The 18,683-nt window shown below is 50.9% G+C and overlaps 2 protein-coding genes across 15 annotated transcripts in view; one reads left to right on the plus strand and one right to left on the minus strand.

Annotated features, from left to right (window-relative positions):
- Positions 1-18,683, plus strand: part of LOC127039376 (zinc finger protein OZF-like) — a 231,323-nt gene that overhangs the window by 69,842 nt on the left and 142,798 nt on the right. For 3 of the 13 annotated variants that reach the window (XM_050932985.1, XM_050932986.1, XM_050932992.1), the window contains exons 2-4: positions 3,269-3,366; positions 4,361-4,477; positions 14,504-14,586. In XM_050932985.1, coding sequence (XP_050788942.1) covers positions 14,563-14,586 — 24 coding nt within the window. In that variant the 5' untranslated portion in view covers positions 3,269-3,366; positions 4,361-4,477; positions 14,504-14,562. Of the gene's footprint in view, positions 1-3,268; positions 3,367-4,140; positions 4,478-14,503; positions 14,587-15,376; positions 15,443-18,683 lie in introns of those variants that run through there. The other 10 variants (XM_050932994.1, XM_050933000.1, XM_050932996.1 and 7 more) reach the window with 8 other exon arrangements.
- The window catches only part of LOC127039365 (zinc finger protein 883-like), a 116,613-nt gene that overhangs the window by 24,590 nt on the left and 73,340 nt on the right, over positions 1-18,683 (minus strand). The window lies entirely within an intron of this gene.

Below are 18,683 nucleotides of genomic sequence, written 5' to 3' on the forward strand. Positions count from 1 at the left end.
AGCCATGAAAGGAAGGAATGAACCCCCAGCAGCGCCCTGCCCCACAGAGTCCCCCCCTGTAAGGAGAGAGATGTGCAGTGACTAGGGCTCCAGCTCAGCGTCACCAGGTTTATATAACTTTTGGTGATGCCCAGAATGGGTCCAAATCCTGCTTCCTTCCTCGCCCTCGTACCACCCCATAAGCTCTGGGAGGGAGTTTGGGTACATGAGGTGCAGGCTCAGGGATGGGCAGGGGGTAGGGGGGCCGTGGCAGCCTGTGGGAGTGAATTTGGGTGCAGGAGGGGGTGCGAATTCTTGGAGGGAGTTTGAGTGCATGAGGTGCATGCTCTGGGGCTGGGCAGGGGGTTGGGAGTCAGGGGAGGCAGGGGGCGGACCCTGGGAGGGAGTTTGGGTGTGGGTGAGGTGCAGGATCTGGGCTGGATCAGGGGGTTGGGGTGCGGGGGGGCAGTGGCGGGCATTGGGAGGGAGTTTGGGTATGGGAAGGATGTGGGCTCTGGGCTGGGCCAGGGAGTTGGGGTGCAGGGGGGTGGTGGTGGGCTCTGGGAGGGAGTTTGGATGTGGGTGGGGTGCGGAATCTGGCCTGTGGCAAAGGGTTAGAGTGTGGCACCTATATTGGGCAGCTCCCAAGAGTGACCCACACCCCCATCTGGCAGCAACTCCTACATGAAAGAGGCCTGGGGGGCGTGGGTTTCCTGGCATCACTGCCAGCTGGCACCACCCCTGCAGTTCCCATTGCCGCAGTTCCAATGACAGAGTTGGCACTTAGGGTGGGGGCAGCATGCGAGAGAGACACCCCACGGGGGCCACTGGGTTATGCCAGATGCTTCTGGAAGTGGTGAGCCGTGCAGAGCGAGGGTGGGCAGGAATCCGCTTTAGTCTCGCTGTGCTGCCAGTAGTGGTGGTAGGAGCCCCCGGGCCCTTTCAAATCGCCCAGGGCCAGCTGCTCAGGCTTTCTGACTTTCTGATGGGGAAGCAAAGGGAAGGCACATGTGCCCCCAGGAGCAGTTCTGGGGAGTCTTTTGGGGGCTCCTGGAGTAGGCAGCAGAGAGATGCAGCCTCACCACCGAGTCTGTTTCACTGGAGGAGAGAGGGGGCTGCAGGGTGATCTCCCACCTCTGTGCATCCAGCAGCCTGTGCTCTCCCCTGCCATGCTGGAGCCTCCACATTTATTGATTGACAAATAAAATTTACAGAATTTTTAAATATTGTGCACAGAATTTTTTTGGTGCAGAATCTCCTCAGGAGTGAGACTGACTCAGGGAACCTCCTTGGATTGTCACTGCCTGGTTAACCCCTCAGCCACCACACCAATGCACAGAGAGTGCCAAGCCCTACTGCTTTGCGGGGCTAGGGGCTGGGGTTGGCTCATACACATTCAGGCTGTGCACTCCCCCCCCTACAAACCGCTGCTGATTTCCCCCAAAAGACTCCCCAGAACTGCTCATGGGGGCACATGTGCATTCCCTTTGCTTCCCCATCGGAAAGTCAGAAAGCCTGAGCAGCTGCCCCTGGGCAATTTGAAAGGGTCCGGGGGCTCCTGCCACCACTACTGGCAGCACAGCTAGACTAAAGCGGATTCCTGCCCACCCTCGCTCTGCACGGCGCACTACTCCCAGTAGGATCTGGCACATCCCTATGGCCCCTGTGAGGTGTCTCTCTCGCATGCTGCCCCCACCCCAAATGCCAACTCTGCCGTTGGAACTGCGGCAATGGGAGCTGCAGGGGTGGTGCCAGTGGGCAGTGATGCCAGGAAACCCACGCCCCCCAGGCCTCTTTCATGTAGGAGTTGCTGCCAGATGGGGGTGTGGGTCACTCTTGGGAGCTGCCCAAGATAGGTGCCACACCCTAACCCTCTGCCACAGGCCAGATCCCTCAGCCCGCCCACATCCAAACTCCCTCCCAGAGCCCACCACCACCCCCCTGCACCCCAACTCCCTGGCCCAGCCCAGAGCCCACATCCCTCCCATACCCAAACTCCATCCCAACGCCAGCCACTGCCCCCCCTGCACCCCAACCCCCGATCCAGCCCAGATCCTGCACCTCACCCACACCCAAACTCCCTCCCAGGGTCCGCCCCCTGCCTCCCAACCCCCTGCCCAGCCCCAGAGCATGCACCTCATGCACTCAAACTCCCTCCAAGAATTCGCACCCCCTCCTGCACCCAAATTCACTCCCACAGGCTGCCACCACCCCACCTACGCCCTGCCCATCCAAGAGTCTGCACCTCATGTACCCAAACTCCCTCCTAGAGCTTTGAGGTAGGGGGTGAGGAAGGAAGGGCAGGACTTGGACCCGTTCTGGGCATCACCAAAAGTTATATAAACCTGGTGACGCTGAGCTGGAGCCCTAGTCACTGCACATCTCTCTCCTTACAGGGGGGGACTCTGTGGGGCAGGGCACTACTGGGGGTTTATTCCTTCCTTTCATGGCTGTGGAAGGGCGAACAGGGAGAGAATTTGCTCCTCTGTTCTCTGCGGAGCACACAGGCAGCGGGGTTATTTCCAGGGCTGTAACAAACACAAGCTAGCAGAGGGGGGAAGGGATTTCCCGCAGGATCTATTCCCAGGGCAGCTCCCAAGCTGTGCCCTGGCGAGCGGTGCCCAGGGGATTTAGAGGCTTTAGAGGCAGGTAATTGACACGTGCTGGGTCCCATCTCCAGCGCTGAACTGACACGTGCTCGCTGCACTCTCAGCCGGGGGCTCCTTAGTCTGATGGTTCAGCAGCACCAGCCCCCACCCCTGCTTTTCCCCTGGGAAGCCCCAGCCCCTCTCCTGCCCCCTCCGGGTTGAGGCGGGTCCCCGCGTGTCCAACCCTCCTGCGTGGGGCCCCGGGTCAGGGCCAGGCCCGGGGAGGAGCTGCCCCTTCCTGCCCCTCCGGCCCAGAACCCGCCCCCTTGTGCCGGTGTAACGTCAGTTTGAGCAGTCCTCCCGTTTTGCAACTAGCTTCAGAACTGGAGCAAATCCCGGGGCCGGGAGCGAAGGCCGCGGGGCGGGGACACGCGTGGGGCGGACACGCTCCTGCCAGGGGGGGTTATTACGTGGGGGTCATAAACCCTCCCAGCTCTGCCGCTCCCCGGGAAGAGGCGGGGGCGGGTCTGAGAGGCCCCGGCTGGGAGAGGGGGTAGGGCCAGGACACAGAATGAGCGGTGCGGGGAGGGTCAGGCTGGCCCCGGGGACCTCCCTTCCCTGGGCTAGAAAAAGCGGAAGCGCCCCCGGGGCAGGCTGGGAGATGTAGTTCCTGACTCTCCGTGGACCGGAAGTGACGCTAGGTGGGAGAGAAGAAAACGAGTTGCAAGCGCGCGCGGGCCGCTCCGGCTCTGCCTGGCTCGCGCGGGGCCGTTGGAGCCTCTCCCGGGGCCGGAGAAGGGTTTGTGCCGTGGGGGCTCTGGGCATGCGCAGATCGGGGAGGAGGAGAGTCCCGCATTAACCCCCCGTGGGGCCCGGCGGGGGCTGGGAAAGGGGCGGGGGGGAAATGTCTGTGCAGCCCGGACATGGCCGGGGGGGGAGAAGAGCAGGTGACCCCCGAGGAGCGGGGAGAGAAAGGGGGGGGCTGAGATCCCCTCGAATTTACAGCTGCCCCCCCCCGTGGGGACCCCCCTCCTCTCCCGTCCTGCCCCCTTTCTCCCTAGAGAGCAACGAGCAGCACCCAGGGTGACCCCCCCTCCCCCAAACCCTGAGAAGTTCCCTGTTCCCCTCCCCCCATTGTGCCCCATTTTCTCTCCCCTTCGCCAATGGCCAGTTCAGATCTCAGGTTTGGGGTGTTTCCCCCATTTTCACCTGCAGGGATTTGTTCTTGTGTGGGTGGGAAATGGTTCCCCTGAGTGATTTCTGAACTGGGCTGGGCTGGGGGGGCCCTGAGACAGGGACACCTCTGGGTGGGGCTGGGGGGGCCCCTCTCTGCTGGCAACAGGGCTTGGGAAGGGCCAGGAAGGGGAGGGAGGAGCAAGTGTCCCCCATGGAGACGGCCCAGCCCCAGGTTTCCCAGTCCAGTTACTCCTCCCCCCATCACCTGCTAGTCACATTCCCAGACCCCATTGCCAGCCCCTCCCCACAGCCAGCGACCTTCTGACTCCAGCCCCGCTCCTTTCCCCAGTGAAAAGACATCACCCAGGGCTCCCTCCTGACCTTGTGAGTGTGAGGCAAGTAGAATCAGTCCCATTCTGTTGTTGATTCAATGTCCCTGTATAATCCCCTCCAATTTCCCCTCTTCTCTCTTAAACTGTTGAATGGTGACATAAAATCTCCCCACATGTTGATGCTTGTCCCTTATATTGGCAAATATTCAGCTTGTGCCCCATTTTCTCCTCAGTTCTCAAATACTGATATTGAATTCTCAAAAATCTTCCCACTTTTCTCTCCAGGTGTGTGACTGAGATCAGGGCTCCTATCGTACTGAGCGTGGCCCTGTTCTGCAAGGCGCTGCGGGGACCCCAGCTGAGATCTGGGCCTTGTTCTGCCAGGCACTGAAGAGACCCCAGGTGAGATCAGACCCCACAGTTGTCCAGGTAAAACTGAGACCTGCACTAAAATCACGGTCCCCCTTGTGCCAGGCAGCGCATGACTGTGACCCAAACAGCTGCCTCCATTGTTCTGAGTACTTCAGAGACCTCGACTGAGATCTGTGTCCCCGTTGGGCCTGGCATTGCACTGACCGTAACGAAGATCACACCCCACCCCTGTACTGTGCACTGCACAGACCCTGACAGAGATCCTGCCCCCACATTTTGCCAGTTGCTGCAGGGGCCCTAAACAAAATCAGGGCTCCTGTAATGCTGGGAGCTGCAGAGTCCCCAACTGAGATCAGGCTTCCTGTTGTGCAGGGCTCTGCACAGACACTGACCAAGATCAGGGTCCCCATTCTGACAGGTGCGGAAAAGACACCAAGGGTATCTCTACACTGCCATTAAAACCCCCCACTGGCCCTTCCCAGCTGACTCAGGCTCACCAGGCTCAGGCAAAGGGGCTGTTTAATTGCAGTGTAGATGTCTGGGCTCAGGCTGGAGCCAGGCTATAGGATCCTGCGAGGTGGGAGGGTGCCAGACCTTGGGCTGCAGCCCCAGCCGGAACATGGACACCACAATTAAACAGCCCCACAGCCTGAGCCGTGTGAGCCCAAGTCAGCAGGCACAGGCCAGCTGCCGGTGTCTGACTGCAGTGTCGACATGCCCACAGGGACAGAGAGGCCTTGCCACAAAAAGCTGAAAGGCCAAATAGGCCAATGGTGGGAGGCGACTCTCCATTTTACAGATGGGGAAACTGAAGCTCAGAGAGCTGAAGTAATTTGCTCAAGTTTGCATGGAGAATTTGTGGCAAAACTGGGAACCGAACCCAGATGGTTTCAGTTCTTGCCTCTCCCCTTATCCGCAAGCCCAGCGTGTGTGTTCAGCGTTGTTCTGGCCTGTATCTGCCTTGCATTGGCTTCCAAGGGATACTGTGGAATTCCTTTCACTGGAGGTTTTTAAGACCAGGTTAGAGATACACCAGTCTGGGAATGTCTAGGGATACTTGGTTCTACCTCAGCACAGGAGGCTGGAGTAGATGACCTCTCAAGATCCCTTCCAGGCCTGCATTGAAATAATTCTCTTTTGTGCTGTGTCCTGTTCTACGCTGAGCTGTTTTGCATGTTGCATTTTGGAACTGTGATTGCACCATGTTGTGTTGCATAGTTTTATGGTGCGTTGTTTTGCCTCAGCTTGTTTGGTGTCTATGTTGTGTTGGTTTGAGTTGAGCTATTTTGCATTGTGTACTTTTGTCCTAAGGTGTGTTAGTTTGCATCGTGTTGCTTTCTTCTCCTTAGTATTGTGTCATTTTATGCTGTGCAATGTAGTTTTTTGTTTTGTTGTTGTTTTTTGAATGGCTTGACATCATGTTGTTGTGCAGTTTTTCTCTGTATGTTGTTTTATACATATATATCGCATAGCATCCTTGAAATGTAGGGCTAGATAGGACCTCAAGATGTCATCAAGTCCAGCTGTCTCTGCCGAGGCAGGGCCAAGTATATATTGATTATCTGTGACAGAGGTTTGTCCTACCTGTTCTTAAAAACTTGCAGGAAAAGAGACTCCACAGCTCCCCTTGTAAGACTATTCCAGAGCTGAAGTACCTCAGCTCTGGTGACACGCACACAGATTTTAGTGGTGAGCAGCTGTGGAGAGAGAGGAGACCCCAGTGAGTGGGCAGCTGGGTAAAGAGACTAAAGTTGGGAGGAGAAACATTGATGTGTGCAAGGTCTGTGACAGAGCTAAAACTAGATCCCAGTTCTAGTGCCACGGTCCTGCTGTTCTGGGCACTGAACGTCTCTGCCATACTGGTGTTTTAGGCACTGGTGCAAATCCTTAGTACAGACAGACTTTTCACTAGTGCACTCTGGCACTGGTGCACCATATCCCTGTTTGAAGGTTTAAAGTGGTGGGAGTGGAGGGCAGTGACCTCACAGAGGCCTGGGGCTGGCTGACCAGTGCAGCTGGTAAGGGAGGGGCAGCAGTGAGTGCTGGAGGTATGAGCCAGGAGCACAGCCCCACAGGACTGGACACTGACTTCTCCTGACTCATGACACACACACCCAGCTGTGTGCAGGGACCGCAGCTGAGCTGCCCTGCCAAGACAGCCTGTGCATCCGTGGACAAACCATCTCTTCCTGCAGCCTAATACAATGGGGTGTGGGGACCGTTCCAAGCTGCGGGTGATGTGGCTCTGGCATTAACGGGGTATGTTCCTGGCTCTGTCCCTGACCTGCTTGGTGACCTTGGGGAAGTCACAGCCCCTCTCTGTTTTCCTCCTACCAATTGTCTCTTTGGATTGTGATCTCTTTGGGGCAAGGACTGTCCCTCTCTGTCTGTGCAGTGCCCAGCAGAATGGGGGTGCTGATCTCAGTCAGGTTCTCTGCCATGTGCTGCACGATGGGGCCCTGATCTCCATCAGTGTCTGTGCAACACAAAGCACAGTTTATAGACTCAGAGACATTAAGGGCAGAAGGTAGAGGTGTATTTCAGATGAGGTCTCATCAGTGCCTTTTATAACAGTACTAACCCTTTCATGTGTCTGCTGGAAATACCTCACCTGATGTATCCTAGGACTGCATTAACCTATTTCATGACTGCATCACGTTGGCAGCTCATAATTATCCTTTGATCAACCAGTCTCCTCTGTCACTTCCAATTGACAAATCCCCAGCTTATTGCAAAATTATACACTTGGGGACTAACAACTAGAATTTGTGCACTATTCATTTTCATCCCATTTCTATTACTCCAGCTTTCAAGGACATGCAGATTTTCTTGTATGATTTTCCTGTCCTCCTCCATATTGGCAATCCCTCCCGGCTTTGTGTCCCACTCCCACTTCTTGTGCCAAGATCACTAATAAAAGTGTTGAGTAAGATTGGTCCCAAGACTGACCTGAGGAACTCCACTTGTAACTCCCTCCAGCCTGACAACTCACCGTTCAATATGATCCCCTTGTAGACTCCTCTTAAACCAATTCTTTATTGACCTTTCGGTTCTCATATTGATCCCCATTTTCTCCAATTTAACAAATAGTTTCCCATGTGGAACTGTATCAAAAACCTCACTCACGTCCAGATCAGGTTTCTGTGGCACAGTCCACCTTTTGTAACACCATATTTTATTGATTTATAGTGCTGAAGGCTGGGAGGAAGCGTTAGCAATAGGCTGAGAATGGCCATGTGGAGGTAGGGGAGGGGATGGCAGACAGTGGGGAGGTGTGAGGGGATGCGGCATTGGAGGTGTATCAGGGAATGTGTTTTGTAGGAGTCCATGTCTCTGCTTCCTGTGGCTGTGGTGCTTTCCATACCAAAGCAGCATGTCAGCAGAGCAGACGCACACGCCGTAGCTCTGCCTGGAACACGCAGTGTTCACTGCCAGATGGGCTGGGTGATTTTCCAGGGACCCAGCTTGATATGCCTGGCTGGGGTGGGTTCAGTTGGACTGGGATCTGGGGCTCTGATAATTTGTGATGTTCCTTTTTGCATAGTCAGTTCTTTCCATTTATTGTTTTACCCCCACCTATGCCCGATGCCGCTCTCTTCTTAACTTGCTTCAGTTATTTCACTTCCCGTTTTTAAATAGGATCTAAGAATTGCAACGCTGAATGAAAGATAAACAAACAGAACCATTTGAATGTTGACCCATAGCTGGTAGAACTGTACCTAGTGACGGTCGGCTGTAATGACCGGGTTCCCTATAGCATTTTCTGGCTGGGCGAATAAAGCAGTGTCAAAGAGCCAAATGCGCGCTTTTAGGGTGAGAGGGCTCGTCAGGTGTTTGCTCTCTAAGGAACATGTCACCGGCCAGGGCTTGCAGTCGTTCAGGAGAGGTGCGCTGGGTTGTATTTAGGAATCTCAAAATAAAAGGTTAAGACGGTTGGTTCGCAATATCCATTGAAATCTTGCAAACAATTATACAAAAGGACCCTACTGCTGTTAAAAGAACATGGTATTAATACTAATTCAAAACTGACATTAAAATTAGGAGAGAAACGCTTGAGAAAGGAACTAACACCTACGTACCATTTCTTAATGCCTAAAATTTTGACACTCCCTCACACCATCTTTTTTTAAAAGCGATGCCCAGCACAGTCAAGTTAATGAATGAAAGCACACCCATTGTTCACTGCTTTGTGTTGCATGAGCATCTGATTAAACACCTAATTAAAACTGTACCACTGTAAGTGGAAATGCATCAACCCAGCTTAGCTCCAAGGTGTTTAGATGGGAATGAAAAGTTTCTAAATTATATACATGGCAGAATGGTTAATGGGGAAAATGCTCTGAAATGCCTCTACCCAGTCCTGTTGACTTCTTCTCCTAAACCCTCCATGAGTTCTGGCCTCTTGGTCAACTTGGCTCCCAATCTCAAATCAGCTGTGCCCTCTCCCAGCCTAACCCATTTTTACTGATATTCTTCATCCTCCTCATCCAGGCAGGGGGTTGATGCAGCAGCCCCTAAGGTACCTGCATTAATCACAGTCTCTCAAACTGGGGCTGTTTAGATTTCAAGGAATGATTTATCCGAGTTACTGACTCTGGGAGGGGGGAGAGAGGAGAGGCTGAGAGGGCGTTTGTTCTTAGGGCCATGTTCAACCCTGGTAGGCTCCATGTTACCTCATCCTCCACCCGCCTCCATGTGTCTCTGCTCATGTGTCAGTGTGTCACCTTCTGATCATAATGCCACTGACCTCAGGAGAGCACCCAGACAAGAGCTACATCACAAGAGGGTTATGGTACTGAGAGCAAAATACATCACTGGGACGGAGTAATTATCCTGAAACTTCCAGTCTAGGAAGTGAAAGAATTCAAGTATTTCATTACTTAAAATTATGTTTGAAATGATTACATTTTTATGAATAAATTGCTGCAAATGCTGATTTCACTGTACACAGACACACATGAAAAAATATTTGTATAAGTAATATACAGAAATGCTTCTGGAAAAAGTGGAGTTTGATATAAGAATATTTACACTGTATATTTTGCATGTGACATTGACAATTTCGCTTTGAAGAGTTATATGATTTGGCTTTTGGAATCTCAGCAGTTACTATAATTAAATAATTGTTGTCCGAGGACTCCCATAACTTCCCACAACTCTGAACATTGAAATTGTAAACATTGAAAAAAGGGCTTAAAAATAAATATCACTATCTGTTGAAATTAAAAGAAAGAAATAGACAAAATGAATTTTGTCAAACCCACTTAACCGCAATTGCAATATGTTAGGGGATGGAAATTCACAACTAAGGGACCCAACATTAATTCTGCCCCATTGTGATGCCAGGTAATCTCCGTAGGGCTATGAATTAGGCATTTTAGTGTATAAAGTTCCAGGTTACAAATGGGTATGATCTAAAGACACATGAGATCTTTTCCTCAGGATATCACCATCACTGGGTTGTTTCTCTTATTGGTAATTCCCAGAAATGAACAGATTATTAACATTTTGTCAGTTATGAAGTGGCCATTTCAGATTTCTGGGGAGTGTCTGTTATTTTGCACTAGGGGCCAGGTCCTTGGAGAGATGGAACCTTGGTTTCATTTTAACTTCTCCATGCTCAGCAGCTTCTGGAATTTGGTTCAAAGTATTTACGTGTTTCCCTGCCCTGGTGTTAAAAGTGCTGCTGTAGAAAGTGGGAAAGGGCAGGAACTGACTGCAGGATCAGTAGCTGAGTCCCTTAGATATTTATAGCTCATCGGAAGGAGGACGGGGATTGGTGGGTGTCTGGGGATTTAATAATAAACACAGAAATATCATTGTTCTTAGTGAATTTTCATCTTCTAATTCCCATAACCCACTAATTATCCCTGGCTGCCCCCGGCCGTCTGGGGAGGGAGAACTAGTAAATTCCTGTGGCCAGTGTGGAACCTAAGGCCCAAGGATCTTTCCGTGTCTGACTCAAAGTCACCCAGAGTGAAATTCACTTCACTGGATAAATCCCTAGTTGCTGAGCTCTGCAGAGGGGTGGGGAGGTGAATTCCATCCCCTATTCGTGATCATGGACCCCCCTCCAATTCTCACCCTGATCTCAGACACTACCCCAACCTTCCCCTGCAGTGATGGACCCACTTGATGCTGCCAGAGCCATCTGCCATGGGACCTAGAGAGGACAGAGGCTGAGCTCCAGAACTGCTCCCTCTGCCCATAGCCCCCAAGCTGTGCTAGAATTGCCCTGACTTTCCAATCTGCAGATCGGTCCAGCTGTACCCAGCCCGTGCACCCGCCACACAGAAACTGTCACAACAAACATGCCAGGATTGGGAAAGACCATCTGGGGCTGGCTGCAGTTTCTCTTTGCTGTTGTGAGGGGAATGGGGTGGTCCCTCATATAGGATCCAAACATACCCAGGGGCAGAAGGGAAATGTAGTTTCTTCCAGGGGTTGGAAATGTTTGATTTTGAGTCCTGAGCTCTGTCTTCCTGTTTGTCTCCTTCTGCCACTTTCAGATCTCTTGGACAGACAAGGTGGGTGAGGTAATTTTTTTAGAACTAATTAAAAATACCTCTTTGCTATCCTGGGACCAACATGGGTACAACAACTTTCCCCTTTGTACCCCCTCCCCATCTCGTCTCCCCCTCAGCTGAAGCTGTCCCATGTGCTAGGAAAATAAGAGTTCAGTCCTGTAACTGGATTGGGTCTTGCCAGCACTAATGAGAGTGAAAGCCTGTGTGCATTAATGACAGCAGCAGGGACTCGACACATAGGGAGAAGAGATGGGAGTGAGCAGGTTATGTTTGTGGCAGGTGTGCGTCCTCATGTGGGAATTCTGCACCGCTGTGTATGCACAGAATTCACGTCCAGCACAGAATTTCTTTTTTTTGGCTTGAAGAAGATACATTCTGCCTGAGAAGTGCTACAGTTCTGCCTTTCACCCTCCAGAGGCCCCTGTGGCACCAGAACACCCAGCATTCATCTGGGTTCATCTTGGTGGTGGTTTGTTGCCCCAAGCTATACCCCAAATGAGAAGAGAGTTAGTGGATGGAACTTGGGAGAGTCCCGAGACACGGCTGCCTCTGGAGGTGGGGACAGGGTGGTCATTCTCTACTCGCAAGAGGGTGTGGAAAGGGCACAGGAGGAGCAAGTGTCCCCTATGTAGACTGCCCAGCCCCAGATTATCCAGTCCCAGACGCTTCTTCCCCCACCATACCCCAAACCCCTTCACCCCTCCAACCATCAATTGCCAGTCTTCCCTCGCTGCTAGCGCTTCCTGACTGGCAGAGACCTTCTAAGCCAGTAGTGTGTCAGGGCTCAACCTTCTGGCTGAGTCCTCAAGGCACTTTCTTCCTCTCTCGGGGTGCCATGCCACAGGGGCCCCACAAATCTACATTGCTCAGGCTTTGGCTTCAGCCTCAGATAGGGGCTCAGGGCCCTGGACTTCAGCCCCATGCGCTGGGACTTAAGCTTTCTGCCCTGGGCCTCAGTGAGTCTAATGCTGGCCTTGCTTGGCGCCCGCCCTGAAACCTTCTAGTGGCCCCCAGGCGACCCAGGTCCCCTGGTTGAGAACCATTGCCTTAGCCCACGAATCACAGCAATGTTCAGGTTACTACCAGTCATAGAATCATAGAATTTCAGGGCTGGAAGGAACCTCAGGAGGTATCTAGTCCAACCCCCTGCTCAAAGCAGGACCAATCCTCAACTAAATCATCCCAGCCAGGGCTTTGTCACACCTGACCTTGTCCCAAAGGACCAGTCACTTACTGAGGTCAGTTGAATCTTAGATCTCACAACAAAGACAATACTTGTAGCCAGTCCTGTAATAACCTGTATTAAGACTTATTTAAAAGGAAACAAGAGTTGTTTACAAAGTTAAAGCATGTAATCCTATAGATGGAGACAAGTTACAGTCTTAAATTTCAAAAGGTAATAGAAGCCTCTATAATAAGCAAGCCCTATATCTTCCTTAGGACTAACCCAGGCTAATCAGCTGGGGATCTCTTGCTTATGCCTAGAAACTTTGCCCCCCAGAGTCCAAGCAGCATACAGATAAATCAGTTCCTTCTGTTTGGGGTTTTTTATCCCCTTCTTGCCAGTGTGCTCTGAGCTGCAAACTCAGCTAATGGGAAGTCAAGAGCACAACAACAGTCTTTTGTCGTCTTTAACATCCCATAATAGTCTATCTGGTGTTGATGAACCTTTCCTGTCAGGCAGGATGTAATGCATTCGGTTGCCAGTCAGCACTTCACCTAGATAAAGTCTCTTTCCTGTCTGGTGATTTACAGAGCCACAGAGGCTCACAATGCAACTAGTCAGATATTAACCCAGGCAGCAACTCACAAGCATTCAATAAAGTGTAAACGCATTCTTATAATCCTAATCCCTAATACACAAGTGAGTCAGACTGATTCCAGCTATGTTTTTGTCCCTGTTCAATGAAGACATTGGGGCTTTTGCAAGAGCTAACACCTCATCTACCAGTGTCACAGGCAGGATGGGCAGGGATAGTATCTCTAGCCTCTGTTTGCCAGAAGCTGGGAATGGGTGACGAGGTGGATCATTTGATGATTACCTGTTCTGTTCATTCCCTCTGAAGCACTTGGCATTGGCGATTGAGCTAGATGGACCATTGCTCTGATGCAGTGGGCAGCTCTGAACGTTCTTACGTTCACTGTCTCTGTCAGGAGTATCTACTCATTTGGACTCACTGTGGAGCCACAGAAAGAAACAAGATGTTCTGAGGCAAGAAGGCCCAGTCTCAGAGCCCCAGGGGTCATGCTTCCCAAAAGCTAAAACTAGGCCCAGCCCATGAAAGGGGCACTTGCAGGAGAGACTGTATAAAGGCTGGAGCATCAAACAGCTTTGTAAACCTGAGAGAGCTGCCTTGGGAACAGTGACAGGGAGAATTCCCCAGAGTGACTCCTTTGATTCTGCTCTTCTCTGGCCTTTGGTTCATAGAATTATAGAACTGGAAGGGGACCTCGAGAGGTCATCTAGGCCAGTCCCCTGCACTCAAGGCAGGACTCAATATTATCTAGACAATCCCTGACAGGTATTTGTCCTGCCTGCTCTTAAATATCCCCAGTGATGGAGATTCCACAACCTCCCTAGACAATTTATTCCAGTGCTTAACCACTCTGACATTCAGGAAGTTTTTTTCCTAGTCTCTATCCTAAACCACCCTTGCTGTAATTTAAGTCCGTTGCTTCTTGTCTTATCCTCACCGATTCAGAAGAACAATTTTTCTCTGGCATCCTTGTAACAAACTTTTATGTACTTGAAATCTGTGATCGTGTCCCCTCTGAGTCTTCTGCAGACTCAACAAACCCAGTTTTTTCAATCTTCCCTCATTGGCCATGTTTTCTAAACCTTTATTCATTTTTATTACTCTTCTCTGAACTTTCTCCATTTTGTCCACATCTTTCCTGAAATGTGGTCCCCAGAACTGGACACACTACTCCAGTTGAGACCTAATCAGTGCGGAGTAGAGCGGCAGAATTACTTCTCGTGTCTTGTTTACAATACTTCTGCTAATACATCCCGAAATGATATACTTACTGTTGCAAAAAAAGTGTAACTCTGTTGACTCATATTCTGCTTCTAATCCACTATTATCCCCAGATCCGTTTCCACAGCACTCCTTCCTTGGCAGTTATTTCCCATTTTCTATGATTGTTCCTTCCTAAGCGCTGTACTTGCATTTGTCGTTATTGAATTTCATCCTATTTACTTCAGACCATTTCTCTAGTTTGTCGAGATGATTTTGAATTTCAGTTCTATCCTCCAAAGTCCTTGCAACCCCTCCCAGCTTGGTATCGCCTGCAAATTTCATAAGTGTAACAGAGAGACTCTGCTGCTGGGTGTTTTTCACCATGTGTCAGAGGGTTACGCCCTGGTAGGAGGGGGCTAGATCTGTACTGGAATAAGGTCACTCTGTGCTTCCCAGTGTGGCAGAACCTAGAATGTCCATTAGCAGGGGAAATCCTGGGGGGAATCAACATGTGGAAAGGAGAGAAACCCTGTCTGAATTCTCTCACATTGCCCTTCTCACCCTGGCAGGCTGCAGAATAACGTCCACGTTTTGCTCCAGATCATCCCATCCTCCCAGGGGGAAGGCAATGGCTGCAATGGAGCTGGCTCAGGTAAGGGATTCTCAGGGAGCTGGTGGTGGGTTCTGCTTGGAGGGAGAGAAGCGGTAAATGTATAGGAGGGTGGGAGCCAGTGATGAGCTGCCAAAATATTAACAACAGGTTCCTTCCTCCTCACTTCATGAGGGGCTCATGCCCCCCCTGGGGTCGTGCCCCAATCCAACCCCCCCTGTTTCTTGACACCCCCCCCCAGGGACCCCTGATCCATCCCCCCCTTCCCTGTCCCTGACTGCTCCCTGCCACCCCATCAAACCCCTCCTCTCATTCTTGATGCCCCCTCGGAACCTCTGCCCCATCCAACCATCCCTTCTCTCTGTCCCTGACTACCCCCCACCACCTCATCCAAACCTTGCTCCTTCCTGACTGCCCCCTGGGACCCTTGCCCCCATTCAATTCCCTTGTTCCCTGCCCTCTGACCGCCCCGACCCCTATCCACCCCCCACAACCCACCAAACACCCGCTCCCTGCTCCCTGCCCCCTGACCACACTGCCTGGGGCCAGGACTGGGACAGCTCGGCCTGGACCGCGACGGGCGCCGCAGGACCCAACTCCCTGAGCCAGGCTGGAGCTGCTCGGCTGGGACCGGTGCTGCGGGGCCTGAGCTGGGCCGGATCGGAGCCGCTCGTCCGGGACCAGCCCCGAGCCAGAGGTGCTTAGACGGGACCTGGCTGGGGCGCTTGACCATGGCCAGGTGGAGCCGGACTGAGCCACGCGTGCCGTCGCCATCACCCCCCCCCCGGACCAGGTTACCTGCCTGCTGCTTGTTTCAGGCTTCCCTTGAACATTTGGTTCGCAGGAAGCAGGGGATGGGGAGGAGAAGGAGGATGGAGCTTTCAGAGGAGAGGGGGAGGTGAGCTGGGGCCGGGGGCCGGGTGGACAACTGCCCGAGCCTTTGTTAAATTTAAAAGCTTTTTTAGAACCAGTAGTCCTGGGACAACCTGTTCTAAAAAGGCTTCTAAATTTAACAACCTGTTCATGCGAACCGGCTGGAGCTCACCACTGGTGGGATCTGCTAGACGTGGTGGGAGGCAGGAAATATCTTTAGTGGAGAAAGGGAAGGGGACAGGATGTGACAAAACTGCTGAGACTTGTGTACTTTAGGCTGTGATGGATTGTCACCCCGGGGTGCAGTCTGGGGGGCTTCTGGGAACCGCTGTGCCCTCTAACCCTCAAGCTGGGCTGGCCCTTCTCACACTGCTTTGCTGGAGATTCAGCCTGCCTCTCCAGGGCCTGTTATCACCCAACACGACAGCAGGTGGCTCCATGCAGCCAACTAAGCTACCTGAGTGCATTACCTAAGCCACTCAAGGAGAGAGAGAAGACAACAGCCAATTTCCCAGCGATAAGTGTTAGCAAACAGATCAAAGCAGATTACCTAGCAAATAACCGAAAACTCAAACCAAACCTAACATACTATTTGGATAGAATTTCAGTTAGCAATTTCTCGCCCTGACTGATGATACAAGCAGTCCACCAAGTTTCCATACACAAGCTAGAAATCCCTTTACCCTGGAACCAGCACTTCCCCCAGTTCGGTCTTTGTTCCTCAGGTGTTTCCAGGAGTTCTCTTGTGCGTGGAATGAGGCCAAGAGCTGATGTCACACTCCACTTTATGTAGCTTTTCCATATGGCAGGAACCCTTTGTTCAAACCTCAGTTCCCAGTCCAGTTTGTGGAAAAATACAGGTAGCAAAATGAAGTTCATTGTCATGTGATCTGGTCACATGCCCTGCTGAGTCACAGTAGCCATGACTCCTAGGCTGGCTGAACCGTTCACAGGAGGGCTAAGCTCTTCCACAGTCCATTGTCTTTGTTGATGAGCCATGAACACTGTCTGGCTTCTTCATTGTTATACTTGAAAGGCTCGTTGTGGCTGTTAACCCAGAGTAAGCACATTTGAAAGATAGATACAGAGTCAGTATCCATAACACAGGTAAGATAATCATATTCAGCAAATCATAACTTTTCCAGTGACACTACACATGAGACACTTTGTACAAAATGAGTCATGTCCTAATCATATTATAATCCTGCCACTATGTTGAATATGGGCTGTAGTGTCAGATAGGTTGTAATTTCAAGGCACAGGCTTTGGGAATGAAACTTCCCCTCTTTGTGGAACAGGAAATAACCCTCCAGCCAGGGCTGGGACAGTTTCCCAGACTCCCAGTGCTGAAACCTGAACCTCCTGACACTGCATTAGTTACCCCCATCCCTAGTCTTTGTGGCAACTGCAAACTTTATCGGTGATGATTTTATATTCTCTTCCAGGTCATTGATAAGAATGTTAAATAGCACAGGGCCAAGATCCAATCCTTGCGGGAACCCGCTAGAAAGAAATCCGCTCGACCATGGTTCCCTATTTAAAATCTCAGTTTTTAATCTATTTAATGTATGCCATGTGTATTTTGTATCTTTCTAGTCAAAATATTGTGCTGAACCAACTCATGTGCCTACATATATTACTTCAGGACTATTAGCTGCAAGTAAACTTTTGATCTCATCCAATAAGGATATCCAGTTAGTTTGATAGGTTCTATTGTGTCTAAACCTTTTTAATGGGTACTAATTATATTACCCTCCTTTCTTTCTTAGTGAAATCCAGTATTGGCTGCTCCATTCTCTTGCCCAGTATCGATTTCAGACTGACACACTTGTAATTAGCTGCGTCATCTCTTTTATACTTTTTAAATATTGGCACTGCATTAGCTTTATTCCAGTCTTCTGGAATTTCCCAAGTGTTCCAAGTCCTAATTAAAATCAGCATTAACAGTCCACCATGCTCCTCCAGCACGTCTTTCAAAACTCTAATTATCTGGACCATTGTTAGGATTAATTTTGTCCTTTTAAAAACTTCTTTCTTATTTTCATTGGTTGATCATTGATTTCTGATAGCTTCCCTTGCGAACTTTCTACAATTCTGACCTTCGAACTTCTATTCTTTACTTTTGAGTTCCCCTTTCTTCCATATATTTTATTTGGAGAGTGTTGGGATTCCTACCAGGGAGCTACCAGCAGGCTCCAGAGACAGCCCCATCTCCTATATTAAGCTCTGGCTAGTAGCTATGTGATAAATGTGATGACCCTGCTTCCGTCTGTCAGCTGGGAGACACAAAGGTTCTCTCTTCCTCCTGGCTGCTCTAGGCAAGGGTGGGTGGGACTCTGTTAACATGTGCCTCCTGGAGCTTCCATTTCCCTGGTGCTGCTGTTCTGTGAATAGTTGGGTTGTGAGTGGGGCAGCAGGTCCTGAGTGTTGGACTCTTTCTTTTTCAGGGGCCGGTGACTTTCGAGGAGGTGGCTGTGTATTTCACTAGGGAGGAATGGGCTCTTCTGGACCCTGTTCAGAGAGCCCTCTACAGGGATGTCATGCAGGAGAACTATGAGACGGTGACCTCACTGGGTAAGAAGTCCTGTCCTCTGGGTTATTAAAAGCTGTGGGGTCTATAAAGAACCTGAGCAGTAATAACTTTATACCTTTATTCATCATTCAAGTTTTGACAAGTTTCTTTGTCCCCCTTTTTTTCCTTATCTCCCATACACTAGCAGGCAGCAGGGAGGGAGGAAGTAATAAGGGATGAGGAGGGAACACAAGAAGCTCCCAAGGCGCCGGGAGGTGGTGCCGGCTGCGAGTAATGGGAAGAAGCGGAGGGGAGTGTGGAGGAAGGGCACCCGTCATTGGGAGGGAGGAGAGGTCTGGGGACTGGAACTGTGGGGGATCCCAGACCTTTAACCCTGAATCCCTACCCAAACCTCAGGTAAATCCTAGGCTTCAGCATAACCACTCTCGCAAAGCCTCAACTTAATATAAGGCCCTGAACTGTAGCAAGCTTAGGCTACGTTTACTAAATCGTATCACTAAATCCACCACGGCTAGATCGATCTCAGAGCGTCGATCCCGGCTGTAGTGTCGAGCTGCCCTTAATAACCCATTTCTTTATGCTCACCTCTTTGCCTCCACGCATGTACCAAAATAATAAGTAATACTCTGATCATGGCATCTTACCACTAGCAAGTATAAAATTGCCCACAAGACGTGAGACTAGCTCATAGATCGTAAAATCAGGTCGGGGTCAAGAAGAGTGAGAGTTTGGA

The sequence above is a fragment of the Gopherus flavomarginatus genome, chromosome 23 (assembly GCF_025201925.1).
Source record: "Gopherus flavomarginatus isolate rGopFla2 chromosome 23, rGopFla2.mat.asm, whole genome shotgun sequence".
Lineage (NCBI taxonomy): Eukaryota > Metazoa > Chordata > Testudines > Testudinidae > Gopherus > Gopherus flavomarginatus.